Source organism: Pectinophora gossypiella, chromosome 13, assembly GCF_024362695.1.
Source record: "Pectinophora gossypiella chromosome 13, ilPecGoss1.1, whole genome shotgun sequence".
NCBI classification, from domain to species: Eukaryota; Metazoa; Arthropoda; class Insecta; order Lepidoptera; family Gelechiidae; genus Pectinophora; species Pectinophora gossypiella.
The window spans coordinates 1,877,772-1,892,463 of NC_065416.1; the positions used below are offsets into that span (position 1 = coordinate 1,877,772).

Consider the following 14,692-nt stretch of genomic DNA (forward strand, 5'->3'; position numbering starts at 1 on the left):
ATAACTCACACGATAAGAAAAATTAATACATTCCTGCTAGTTCTAGCCTTAAAATTTTACTTTTTTTACACCTGTTATTTTCTTATCAGCCGAAAAGGGCAATAAATTTTAATTGAATGAGATACAGAACCAATAAATAATATATACTTTTTATTTTTTCGGGTTCAAGAAATTAAAGAGACAGTTTTTATCATAATGAAAATAAAAACACTTTTTTTCAAATCGATTTAATATTGCTATATTACAAATCGCATTTTGAACTTTGAACAACCAGTTGAGACCACAATATTGTTATACAATTTATTGTTATTTGTTATTAACTTTACATTTAATTCACAAGAAAACATCAATGTTATGGTGGTACAACTTGTCAACTATGCCCGGGTAACAGAGAATGTGCAACTAGATGGAATCCATCTGGGATAATTCTCATGATTGCTATGAGCTGAAAAAATAGAGAATACTCTCCTGAAACTATATTTCCTTGATGTAACGCATTCATGTTTTCGTGTGAATATTTTTGCCACATTGTGACGTGACATGTCACAAAGCTTTAATATTCAGATAATTGGAGGTAGTTTTAATATTTTGACTTAGGATTGTTTTTTTAACATTAAATACGTGTTGCACAAAACAAAATTGACTCTTCCACTTCCATGGTTTCTGGTTATCAACTTGATACATCTAGTCTAGCGATAATACTGACAAAACTATTAAAAGGAGATATAATACTTTCAGTTTTTTCAGCTGTGACGTAACATTAGTGCACAAAAAATCAAAATAATTAAGAATCCGAAAAAAATTGAAACTAATATTAAAAGTTTATAGATAAGCCAATATATTAAAACTACATCTTTTTACAGAAGTCTTGTTTAGAATATTTTAGTTTCTTTTACATTACATTCACACTGTCTTACCGTCGACTTGGTAAATGAGTTGTAAATGACATGGATTACTTTCAGAAAATTAACATATAAATTGTGCTACGAGATGCGTTATTTGATTTTTGGTACCTCAAACATTACAAAAGCGTTTACATACTAAAGGAAAAACAAGTTTTGTACGGATTACTATTGAATTGGAAATAAAAAATATCCTGTTACAGTTGAATCAATATACTTCTGTTTTCGTATAAAATTTGAGATACCCCCGTTTTTATGACCATTACTTACACAATTTCCACATTTGTCAACAGAACATTATTTTAATCTCATATCATAAAGAAATCACCCTGTGAATTTCAACACTGGAACATGATATGCTAAACTATATTTACAAACAAAAAATATATCTTGATTACAGCATTTATACTCTTCAAGACATACAAATTAAGTAGAAAAAACATATTCTAAGGAAGTTCTTTATTCTGTACAAAATGGTAGAAAATTAACCATTAAATTGTATTACATTATTTAGGAACCTATTTAGTTCACACATTTTCAGAAGGGATTATTTGTCAACTCGTATACACAGCTTAGGCGGTCAACACCGGCATTAAGATTTGTTCATAACCTTAGCCATGTATACGAGATGTTTTCAGAAGCAGCAAGTGATAAGGGTGAGGAATATGCACGTAAGATATCTCAAAGGCTCGCTACGTGGCTCGAGAAAACAGGCCCAAGCTTTATAGAGCTCATATCTCTTAGGGTTGACTCACATCGCTTTCCCTTGCTTCTATCCTTTTCTGTCACTCAGAACTGTAATTTGATTATAGCGGGATAATGCGACCGCACGCAGCGGAACCGACGAGTCGGTTGGATTGCAGTCGCACTCCCGCCCTTTATCTCGCTCTAGCAAATGACGGTTCTGTGTGGCAGAAAAGGATAGAGGCGAGGGAAAGCGATCTGAGTCAACCCTAAAAGATATGAGCTCTATAAAGCTTGGGGCTGTTTTTCTCGAGCTACATCGCGAGCCTTCGAGAAAATATCTTTAGAGGCATTAGCCAATGCATATTTTCTAAGACTTCGCAACTCTGTTTTAACTGGGCAAGAGCGTGCTCGATTCGACGATTCTCTACACGCACCAATGCTTCGCACCGAACGTCGGTATACAAGAACAAAAACATAAGATAGCATCACGCCTGTAACCCCGAAGGGGTAGGCAGAGAGGTAAAGTACGCAAGCGTTTTGCGTGTACAGATGCGTTCGTGGAGTCTTATAACCTCAGTTTTAAAACTTGCTACGACTAAAATGATACATGCTAACTTGTAAAAAGATACAGATGTCATTGCACTGGAAAATGCAATGTATCCAATAGTAATCTATATGCACCGTTGTCTCAAACTACTAACAAATTAAAGTAATTCGAACGTCAATTACATTTCACAAAATGTCAATTGTCTTTTTGTTCATACGCAGAACCACTGAACCGATTTTAATGGTGTTTTCATGCTTCTAAGTACCGTTGGCTGTAGGGTAGTGAGACGGCCGCCTGCTAAATACATTGATATATCTAAACACTTATTTCAACTATTTGGTGTCAAAAACATGTCCACGCCTCTATAATAGTAATAATTAATAGCGTTATAGGTACGATGGTTTTGTCAATATCTAAACTTTTGGAAGCATTTGAACAATTTATGTTTGTATAGTAACCAGTACAATAGTTCAACCCTTAAAGATAATTAGGTTTGGTATAAATACCACAAACAACTTCGCCACTTGGCACTTCATAGATCGAACTGTTGTTGAAACAGAAGAATGATATTGTTGTGTGTATTGTCCGGAGTTTGCTTTCACTGCTAACAAGTCAATATCTAAAGATATGACATTTCATCGATACAAAGTTCAGTTTAGACACGGCAAAGCCATCGTGGATTATACACCACTCATAGTAACTGAACCAAAGCTATTTTAACAGTTGCATAAAACTCTAAACGTTTCAATTTGTTCACTACTTAACGGTGAATTCACTTAAATTGAAACTAAGTATTCGGAAACTTTCAGGATTCATGTTTATGGTCAATCCCTGGTTGGCGTAACCAACCAACATTGTAGGGAAACATGGTATGAAATTATATTATTGTGGAACACAAAACCTCTTGTTTCTAGCCACTTCGGGTTTTGTCTGATCTACGTCAAAATAGTATACCCATAAAAGCTTTTGAAGTAGATGTTCACCGTTAAGTATTAAACAAACCAACTGCAACAGACTCACATTTTGTACACGAAATAATTAGTATACGCTATCCTATTGTCATAGATAGTTCACAGCGCTCGACGTAAGTAATAGTGATTTGCCAATTTTCAAAACAAAAGGAATTTACGCGTTATTGAGCATCAGCTCAGCGGAACTTTATTATTTTAAAACGGTGAACGAAATTGAAAATGGAAGCCTCTTCGTACTCGCTGCAGTAAATTATTGAGGATAAAACTCACTCAAAACAAAACACTCTCACAGTAGCTAAACGAACTCAAATTAGTAGTGGTAATGTCGATATTTGTTTAGCCACATACGCCGTTTCGTAAATAAGTTGACCGGTATGTGACAAAAGGCGCGCGCCGATTTATACCTTTATACCACAGCACTAAAGGCCAGATATGACGGTATAATTTTGAAGCCCCGCTCCCCGCGGTACGATTATAATTGCGTCATTTTTGAGCCACAAAAATGCTTCCATGTTTATTTCCGCTCACCACTTTAAAAAGAGAACACTAAAAATTAAACCTAAGAGATCAAACGACATTCGAAAATGGGCAAACCACTCAAAGACAGTCCGTTGAAAACAAAATTCAAAAATGGAACGATCTTCCCCAAACACGCTTTCGTGCAAATAAAGTCGGTGTTGTCAATAAATTACAAGTTTTTTTTTTATAAAAAATATCTTCATGTTATATTGGTGGGGTGTTGAGTTACTTTAGTGATACGATTACTTTACTCCGTCCTACTCACTCATACTGCACCACAGAACTAATGAGGTTAAACGTATATATAAACCATGTTTTCATTTTGTAAAGAGAAGGCGAATCGTATATTATAAAGCCAAAGAATTAGGTAGTTTCCTTGGCCAAAGATAAATAATGAAATTCTGATTACTAAATAAAGACAGGTCTAAACCTGACAAAAAAGTTTTCTTTTTTCTATTTAATTTATTCATGAATTTTAATGAAGAATAATGTAATAATAAGTGCGACATTTTGTCACGTTTAAGTTGCTTTTTCATACAAAGTCCATAGTAATTATGTATTGACGTAAAACGTGTATTGACTTTTAGTAAAAAGTAACTGATTTGACTAGTTGGAAACTACCCTATTGGCCTTTGATAGACAAGGATGGAGAATGCTACACCGACAAAAGCTTGGCACTAAAATTAATTATGAGTATTATACATACATAAACGATACATGGAGTTTTAGACAAGTTGCAATTGGCGACATGATACTTGTAACAAACAATAAAATATGAAATATGTCCGATATGGGTGAATCTCAAAATTTCAAGTTTGGTGGCGAAATTTCATCTTATTTTTTCGTGAAAAATTGGGTTCCGACATGAAAAAGATCCAAAAGGATCCTCGGTTCCGACATGAAAAAGGAATTTTTCAATTCCCAATTTTCCCAATTTCCCCTACTTTCACGAAAAAATTATATGACAGATCGCCACCAAACTTGCCCATTTTGATATTCACCCATATGCTAGTTCATCATTTAACGATAATTATCCAATAGTTTTTTTTTTTACAAAATAAGAATGTTTTTTTTTATCAGTGTATTACAAAACCCGAAACAGCCGCTCGGGCCAAGATTGAGATTCGTGTGACGTCACATTTCACACAATAAACAAGAACTATCTGTCAGGTTTCAAGTGATACTGTTTGACAGTTTCTTTGTTTGTTGAATTTAAAATAATTGAAAAAATAAAATGTGTTTCTTTTTCTAGAAAATTAAATATTTTAAGAGGTATAAGCAAGCAATTTTAATTTTTAAAATACTTTTCCGAAAACTGTCACATAGCCAATCATGGCAATCGACAGTGACAGTGATTGACATAATCGTTTGCAACTTGGCTAAGGCCCCATATATTGTCACATGCTACAAGTAACAAAACGAAACAAAGTGGCCCCAATTAAGAAATGTGTTTGAGGTTATGTTGCTCTAAACACTGAAGTTCCTAATAATTGACAATAAGTTAAAAAAAATGTCCTAGGCCATAATATAGGCCTACCCTCTTCAGAGAGCGAAATGTTTGTGATTAGTTCTCCGTATTGGAATATTTAAGGCGTCTTCGCATTACTTGAGATCCGAATCCAAATCTATCTGGACCGCTGCATCGATTTACCCGCCGTTCATTGCGTAGTAACACACACGCTAGTTGTGGTTACGTGATACCAAAGAAGCAATGAACGGTGCGTAACGTTTATAATTCGATCGTTGCCTTGTATTATATGCTCGTTTTGTGCATATTTCTACGTTAAGAACTATGTGGATCGGTCACTTGAGAATTCGGATCGGATGCAGTGAGAAAACGTTCTTATACTTCTTTTAACGACGATGACTCGAAAATAGAAATTGAAGAGAACATAGTCACTATTCTCATGAGTTCCGTGAATGCAGTCCTTTACCCGAGAAGCTAAAACCTACTGCAGTGATAACTAGGTACCTTAATGAAATTTATTAAGACAGGCTGATCACCCGAATGTCCTTTTTTGAAGTGACTTATTGAAGATAATTTGCTGCAAATGGCAGTGACTACTTGGCCGGGGCCTTGATGAGTCATGTCAGGGGCCTTGGGCGGCTCAGTAATAACTTTGACAGAAGGGTTCCGATCGCACGCGCGAGTATCAATGCGTGCGTTCAACTTACACTGGACGTTGAACAAGTTTGTACTATTATCCAGTATAAGATGGACTGTTCCGCGCCGTGCCCGCCTGATTTTAGCGTACCTTACGATATTCGTCGTAAAGTTCAATAGAATACCAATTAAGGGAGTGATAAAGATGACAAATATTTACCAAAGATAAAAATTTCATCAAGATACCAAGTCTAAGCCCTTGCACTTACCTAATCCATGGAAAACTTTAGTCAATTACAATAGAAGCCGTTTCAAAAACACTTCATTGACCAACTTATCAGTGCTGTCGACGGCGGCGCCACTGTCTTCATATTTCACATAACAAGCTCCATAGTTCCAGTTACAACCGCCCGCAAAGATAAGTTTGTCTCACCTACAACATGTAGGCTCAAATCTATTTACTTTTCATTTATGAAAAAACAAAACTTAAAAAAAAATATTTAACTATATTTTTTTATATCTATATGTATATTTGAATAGAAGCGCTGAATGGCCTAACGAGTGAAAAATAAAAATAATAAATAATTTCAGGAGGCCTCTGGCGTCCCTGTTTTGTACAAAAGCCGGTTTCTGATCTGAAAAAAAAAAACAATTCTGTGTCATCCTAAAGTACAAAAAAAGAGAACTTATGTAGTGGGTGTAAAGAGAAAATTAAATTGAAAAAATCTGACTCGGACGAGATGTTGGCAACACAGATGACCTTTTACAGAACGCACATGACCGAAGCCCCTAACAAGCGTGCGCATGCGCGGTTCAACAGAAAAGGACGACGGGAACGCTTCTCGACCAAGTCAATCCGTAACGTAATAATCGCTCTCTATAACCTAACCTTTAAATACAGTTTTATAAGTTGCTCCTCCACCAACCCGCAGTGGAGCAGCGTGGTGGAGTATGCTCCATGCCCCCTCCGGTTGATTGAGGGGCCTGTGCCCAGCAGTGGGACGTATATAGGCTATTTATTATAATTTGCTGACTCGTTTTTTTATTTATCAAGCTGCTGCATAAACCCTTTTCACGGGACTCACCCGCAGCTCTTCAAGGCGGGACGAGCGTGTTCGAGGGGGTTCAAGTCCCGTCTTATTTTTTCTTATTTTGTCACCACTTGCAATCGGTTCGAGGAAGAAGCAGGTCTCTTCCTTCATTTCATCAGTCCCGTCTGATTCAGATTTTTTTCATTTTCTCTTGTTCTTTATAGTTTTGTGTTCAGCGCTGTACTCACGTGTGTGGATGTTATGCGTGTGGCTACCAGAGGCGGTGCAGGTGCAGGTTGCGAGAGAGCACTGAGCGCACGTCGTGCGTGAACCGCAGCGCGTCCAGCACCGGCAACAGGTTGAGCAGCGCCACGTCCAGCGGGTCCGAGAACCACGACTTTATTGGTATCGCGTTATCTGCAACAGAATATTTACGGGGTTCAAAAAGTCACAGTCAAAAAAGTCAAAAAGTATTTATTTTATTTTCTTACATGTTTTTCTTAAACTAGTTACTGGAGCCTCCTTTTAAGCAAAATATGCCTGTACCAGGAGACCCCGCTCTTCTATAACAGTAGTAAATAGGTAAGAGAGTTTTGTTACCTTTACGTTTTTCAAATAAGCAATTAAAGAATGTTTGTATGTGTGTATGTGTCTGTGTGCGTGCGTGTGTGTAAGTGTGGGCGTGCTCGGGCAATGAGGGTAGATTCCTCCTGTCTGTCATACATAAACTCACGCCTATTTCCCACCCGGGTAAGCAGAGACTATAGAATTCCATTTGCTTCGATCCTGACACACTTCTCTTGCTTCCTCCACATTCATCAATCGCTTCATACACGCACGCCGGTTCAGAGTAGATCGTATTAAACCTTTTCTAAGGACATCTCCAATTTGGTCAATGTAAGTCTTTCCCGGTCTTCCTCGATTTTCTCGGTTTCGGTTTTTACGGGGTTCATTTACAGTTATTAGTTACATGAGCCATGTCATGGGCCTTTGGCGGGTCAATAGTAACCCTGACACCAGGGTTGATGAGGTTGGTCATCCACCTCACAACCCACACGATGGAAGAGAGATTAAAACAGTTGGCTCGACCATTATAGATACGGCTTACCACCTATCACGTTGGTCTAACAGAAAGCTCGGTGAGGTGTGGGTACTTAGTTCGTCGTGAAGAAGGATATATGTGTGTGATGGGTGTGAGTTCTGAGATGACGACCGACAGAAATGAAAGGAAGAGGAATATGTTGTGCCGACCCCACTTAGAGTGGGATAAGGACAGCAGGATGATGACTTTCCTGAACTTTGAAGAGATAGGTCATCATCATCATGGCGTCCAAGCCGTGTCCGGCGACGGCGATTCCTAAATGTCTATCCCAGGTCGTTGTTATGATAGGCTGTAATGTGGCTAGCAAAACCGAACTTCGATTTGAAGTTCACAGAATAACTGGCCAGCAGAATTAAACCTATAGTTGTAGGAGGGCTTCTTTTACTTCAAGATCTAAACGCTTCTTTTCGTACAGGTCCACGTTTTTGTGAACAGTGTAACGCCATTCCGGTCTAAGACGAGCTCGCTCCCAAAAAAAGAGATAGGTAAGGAGATAATGGTTGAAGCCTCACCTGGGAAATCCCGGTAGGCCCCCGGCGAGTTGTCGAGGATGAAAACCCTGTTAAGGTCGTCGCATATCGACGACAGGTTCTTTGTGTACGACCCGTGCTCGGCCGTGCAGTGTTGTCTGAAAATACAGTTACATATTGGACAGTGCTGGATTTTCGATTATCTTCGTGCTCAGCGGTGCAGGAAACCCACATTCCCGAGAAACACTTTCGGAGGTATCTGCCCTAACCTGTATTGGGCTGGTTTACCGTTCGGATTGGAAGGTCAGACAGGCAGTCGCTTCTGTAAAAAACCGGACCTGTCAAACATTCAGGTTAGGTAAGGGGACCTTGTGAAAAGGGGATGACGCTAGGAAGATGCCAATTCTCCAATGAGGTTTCAATTAAGCGATTAACTTATTGTTGAACGAAATGCGATTCCTATACGTGAAACTGACTTGCTCAAAAGTTAACTGTCAAGTAACTATATATATTTGAGTAGATTAACTAGTTGCAAAGAGAATATAATCACTGACTGAGATAGGTTTAAGGCTTAAGATTATGCAGCGCTGCTAACACTAAATGAAAAAAAAAAAAAAAAACAAAAAAAAAAATGAAATCGTTGCCATTCAACATTCGGATGTGATTTTTGTTAACAAGACCTCAGAATAGGCAAGCTAGCTTCAATGAAGGCAAAAAAAAATGGTCACAAATTTAGGTTACTTATTGCAGGATTTTCTCGGACAGTATCTCCTATTAGGTCAGTGTTCGTACCTGTAGAACCGCCGCCGCAGGATCCCGCGGCCGTTGTCCAGCTTATCAGCCACCGCCGCGCCGTAGATCTCCATCGACGCCGTGAACACCACCAGCTCGTACCACTGGGACACCTGCAACCACCGAAACCCTTAACACTTTCATTGACAGGGGGTCATTGGCCTTTCATTCATAATGCCATTTCTGGTCCCTTTCATACATTTTTGATTTGGTACAAAATGCTTGCTACAAGCGCTCTATTTTGTAGTTTGGGCTGGCACTTTATTTCCCACGGAGTAATTAGATGTCGCTAACCGTGCTTACTTATAGGAAAAATGCCATCTAGTGACAGTATGTCGTAACATTCTGAAGACTGACCGTACGAAAGCTCGCCGCGCTCCATTTGCGCGTGAAAGCGGTAACTTTTCAAGTATGGCGAGGGACCATCTGTTTTGCGTAGTATACTAGTTAGGTGTTGTTAAGTTTTACGTAGGATGACATTTGAGATCGGAACATTACCTGGGGATGTTCTCTCTCTGTACGTGTTATGGTATTGTTAGAGAGAAAAGAATCGATCGACCTAATATCAACTGATACATCACTATGCTCATAAACGTCACAACACTAGCTTACGTACTTTGACAGATCTATTTCCTACCGCGCATTGAGACGATTGCAATATATTATCTTATTGAAATATAATCACTAATTGTACTGAAGTGGTCATTCTGTTTAATCGTATGTACGATAAGCTGCAAAAGTCCAATCAGTTTCTTGCAAAGTAAGTAATTAACTGGTTGCACTTAAGTCCTTTACATGTCGTTTCTGTAATAGATCGAATACACCTACAAAAACATAAATTTTATAATTATGACAACTATACATAACATACATAAACAGCCTATATACGTCCCACTGCTGGGCACAGGCCTCCCCTCAATCAACCGGAGGGGGTAAGGAGCATACTCCACCACGCTGCTCCAATGCGGGTTGGTGGAGGTGTTTTTTCGGCTAATAGCCGGGACCAACGGCTTAACGTGCCCTCCGAAGCACGGAATCATCTTACTTTTTCGGACAATCAGGTGATTCAAGCCTGAAAAGTCCTTACCAAACAAAGGACAGTCTCACAAAGTGATTTCGACAATGTTCCCACCGGGAATCGAACCCGGACCTCCAGATCGTGAGCCTAACGCTCTAACCACTAGACCACGGAGGCTGTCTACTGGTTAGAGAACTTTTTTTTTTGTGGTCACCCATCCAATGACCGGCCTTTGCGAAAGTTGCTTTACTTCAACAATCGCAGACCGAGCGCGTTAACCGCTGCGCCACCGAGCTCCTCAAAAACTTAATCTCGTCATATTATCACATACCACCTGTATAGAAAGTGAGAGAACTAGAATACACAAATATGAATATAAACGAGTGAATGACACGCCTCGCTGAGAATTCGTGAGAATTAATTACACCCAACGCATTCATTCATTAAATTGGAGATTTCATTCATACCCTCATGTATGATGATAGCGGAATATGTTTTCATGTGAACTGTTGTATAGACACACAGGGGCTCGACCATTATAGAAGGCGATATGCCACCATCTGTCACGATTAAAACTTGTGATGTTCCGAATATCCGTATCCGTATCCGCGGATATCCGAGATAAAAGAAAAATCCGTATCCGTTACTTTCACGCGGATCTTTTTCATGTGATTAAGTAGAATTATTAAATAAAAAACTATAAAATTCCATTTATTTCCTAAAATCAAATATTTGGCACCTTTATATTGCAAACATTTAGATAGATAAATCTTTATAATGAAAGCAAGATAAAATATCACTTTTATTTAACAAAGAAATAACTAAAACTTAAATCTTTTTTTTTAAGAAAATAACGATCCGTATCCGTATCCGCGGATCTTTACAATAAATATGCGTATTCAGATCCGTATCCGCGGATATACATTTTTAACGATCCGGCACATCACTAACTGAAAAGTATCGGCGTCCGAAGGACGTAATATACGATCCCGACGACCCGATTACCCTAGCCATAGAGGCAGCCAATCAGCTCGCGACACCAAACACTTCAGGACCCCGATACCGACCCCGCCGGCGTGGTCGACGATTTCCCTCATTCAGCGCTTATCGCTATCGACCCACTAGGGTCGATTAATTCTTTCAAATATTTTTCCTCTCAGACGACGCCCTGAGCCGAGGTTCGCGCCCAACTGGGCACCCTCAGGCCTGTTGTCTTAAACGTTGTACCGGGTGAGAGCCTTCAGCGCTCCCCATTTGTCCGGCCAAGTAGTTAATGCCATCTGCGGCAAATCTACAATAAGTCACGTCAAAAAAAAAAAAAAAAAAAAGCACATCACTAATTAAAACACAAAATACCGTGTTCTTACCGCGGATTTATAACGACCTACGTGGTCCAGTGGTCGAGCGTTGGGCTCACGATCCGGAGGACATACCACAAAAATTACCTTGTTATCTATGTTTAGTTGAAGAAAACCTCATCAACTCACGCCTGTTTCCCACCGGGGTAAGCAGAGACTATAGAATTGCATATGATTCGATCCTGACACACTTCTATTGCTTCCTCCACATTCATCAATCGATTCATACACGCACGCCATCACAATCACTCATCTGAATGTGATTTTTCGAAAAGGCGCGTACGTGGTTTTTGCTATAATTCGACGATACATACATACACACATAAACAGCCTATACGTCCCACTGGACAGGCCTCAACACAATCAACCGGTATGGAGCATACTCCGTGCTTTGGAAGGCACGTTAAGCCGTTGGTCCCGGCTGCATTAGCAGTCGTTAATAACCATCAATCCGCACTGGGACCGCGTGATGGTTTAAGGCCCGATCTCCCGATCCATAGGGAAGGCCCGTGCCCCAGCAGTGGGGACGTTAAAGGGCTGGTGATGGTGGAGCATACTCCCTGTATGGAGCATACTCCACCACGCGGCTCTACTGTGGGTTGGTGGAAGTGTTTTTACGGCTAATAGCTGGGACCAACGGCTTAACGTGTTATTTCCTTATTGGGATATTTATAATGCCGTCCTAGTTTCCCTATATCGTACCCACATAAGAGCCCTTTTAAAAAAATGTGATTTAAGTTAACAAAGTTTCGCCGCGACGTTACATAAATATTTAAAATCATGTAGATTTATGTTTCTCATGAAAACACACGGTGATATAACTTCATTTATACAATAATGTAAACATATGCCACATGTGCTTTGCAGATGTTCATGGTTTGAGTTTTATTTTATACTAGCTTTTGACTGCGGCTTCCCTCGCGTTAAATTCAAAATATCCCAATTTTTAGCTTCTTACCTTGAAAACTGTGAAGTCCCATGTAAAATTTCACCCCCTCTTTGAAGGGATTGGGGGCAGATTCAAAAAAAAATATGTATATTTTTTTGTTACTCACAAATAGTCCGTATACCAATTTTTAGCTTTCTACCTTGAAAATTGCAGAAGGCTCCATACAAACTTACCCCCCCCCCTTTTTTTAGTGAAATTATTTAGTTACCAAATAAAGTAAAATTAACACAAGTTAATAGCGGGCCATGCACTAGGGTTCTCCTGTATTGCAGTAACCCTGAATTATCATGAATTACTTCATGTTGGAATGGGAAGTAAAGAAAAAAAAAATCAAACTGCTTGTCATGAATAGCTATGTCGTAAAAGCCAACTAAGACATGGTGTGTTGTGACTTACATATACATAAACTCACGCCCGTGATCCCTAATGGGATGGACAGAGACAACTAATCAGAAAACTTGCAGCTACTGTTATTATTTATGTTTGTACATATAAGTAAAATGTTAATCTTGTCACAAAGTACAGATTTTATGAGATATCTGTCTGTTATCTGTGTCTTATCTAGTGGACTGATTGTGTTTGTTATGTATTGACATCATGTGAATGTCCCAATAATCATATTCAACAAAAGTGAATCAATCTTTCTTTATTATATCAAAGTTGTAATGATGGAGGCAGTTTTAACTAGACTTTTTCAATAAGCTGAGTAATGTCTGAAATTTAAATGAATTAATCAAATAAACACACAAATATCTAATTAGAAAATTTCTCATATAGTATTATACCTACACTAATCAATAAATAGTAAGAAAGATAGATAAATAGAGATGATAAATAGGAGGAAGGAAATGGAATTCCATAGTCTCTGCTTACTCCTGAAGGAAATAGACATGAGTTTATGTATATAAGTGTAGTGGAAAGAATAAAAAATTACTTACTATGTCCAAAAAGTAATCGACATGCGGCCGTTTATGCACAAAGAATCTGACCGGATGCTTGTCTATAGTGACTTTTAGCACGAAGTCTGGTGGCGTCCCAGGCTTCACTGTCGGCCGCAACATTGCATCGTGATGCGAATGAATTAACGTCTCATCTAAGTCTAAGACCAGCATTTTTCTTTTGACTAAACCTGGAATAAAAAAGTTTGGTAATGATTGCTTTTGTGTTGTGAATGTTGTGGTTGTGATATGAATTAGTGTAAGTATTGTATATGGGTTTAATTATTATGATTATACTTCAAGGTCATTCATTTCATATATAAAAGGGACAGTCAATTTCATACTGCTTTTGTTAGGTCAGAAGGAATGAAATGAATGTTGTTTTTTATGTGTCCAAATAAATTTAAAGTATTCTGTGACTAAATTCTAATAAGATTTCTAAATATTAAACAGTCACAATAATAATTAATTTTGCTAGATTTTTTAGAATGTAATTTCTTTTGAAGGTGCAATAACACTCAATATTCTGGTTTATCAAAGGTCAGGGTTGACAGTTAGTAAGATTTTTTTATCAGTAAAGCTGTTGGAGTAGTGAAATGTATTTATGCTTTCTAGTATGGTTCCAGGACATTTTGTAACAATTTTTAAGTGGGGATATAGTAATATGGATCATATTCATTTGAAAAATAGTCTTGTTTACATCGTGTCAACGGACAGGATGAGGCGTGGAAAAGCCGTTATCAAGCGTTGACGGGACGATATCGTAAAGATTATGTGCCAACAACAACTATTGTTTTCTGATAAGAACCTCATACTGGCAGCTGCCGCGATGATTTACAATCGCCCTAATGATAAAAAAAACTGATCGTGTACTTACTCAGCCTGTGTCTAGATACGGGCGACAGTGGGTATATCTCATACTTGACAGATTGGTATTGAGCCAACTGAAAATCAAACACCACGTGAGACACACAAACTCCTGCGTAAATACAATCAAACACACAACATCCCACGCATAGTATTCAATATTTACCGCTCGATATTGCTTCTTAAACATATAACAAAAACAACTCCATACTTTAGATGCAATGAGCATGAACGCGCGAAGGCCCATTTGCAATTGTTTCAGCATTTGAATAGATTAAGAAACGATTACTAATATATAAATACGCTTAGTGTTAAACAACAGCGGTTGAAACGAGATCATTGACGGCGTAATTCAAAACAAATTCAATAAAACCAAGTGCCGAAAACATCTAACCCGCCATGACATAATCGACCCAATTCGCGTACCATAAACAAAG

At 38.5% G+C, this 14,692-nt stretch overlaps 1 protein-coding gene across 1 annotated transcript; it reads right to left on the reverse strand.

Moving 5' to 3' along the window:
- Positions 1 to 942: 942 nt before the first annotated feature.
- LOC126371766 (CTD nuclear envelope phosphatase 1 homolog) lies at positions 943 to 14,672 on the reverse strand. Its single transcript, XM_050017124.1, has 7 exons — positions 14,422 to 14,672; positions 14,266 to 14,332; positions 13,389 to 13,579; positions 9,126 to 9,238; positions 8,376 to 8,491; positions 7,010 to 7,178; positions 943 to 6,365 (listed from the first exon to the last, which is right to left on the reverse strand). Exons 1-6 carry the CDS (start codon positions 14,518 to 14,520, stop codon positions 7,033 to 7,035), a joined length of 732 nt encoding a protein of 243 aa, XP_049873081.1. The 5' UTR covers positions 14,521 to 14,672; the 3' UTR covers positions 943 to 6,365; positions 7,010 to 7,032.
- Between the last annotated feature and the right edge of the window lie 20 nt (positions 14,673 to 14,692).

Coding starts and splice junctions, on each gene's coding strand:
- LOC126371766 (XM_050017124.1), bottom strand. CDS start 14,520: ATGCTGAAACAATTGCAAATGGGCCTTCGCGCGTTCATGCTCATTGCA. Junction 14,333..14,421: donor TTAAGAAGCAATATCGAGCG/GTAAATATTGAA, acceptor TTTGATTTTCAG/TTGGCTCAATACCAATCTGT. Junction 13,580..14,265: donor CGTATCTAGACACAGGCTGA/GTAAGTACACGA, acceptor TTTTTATTCCAG/GTTTAGTCAAAAGAAAAATG.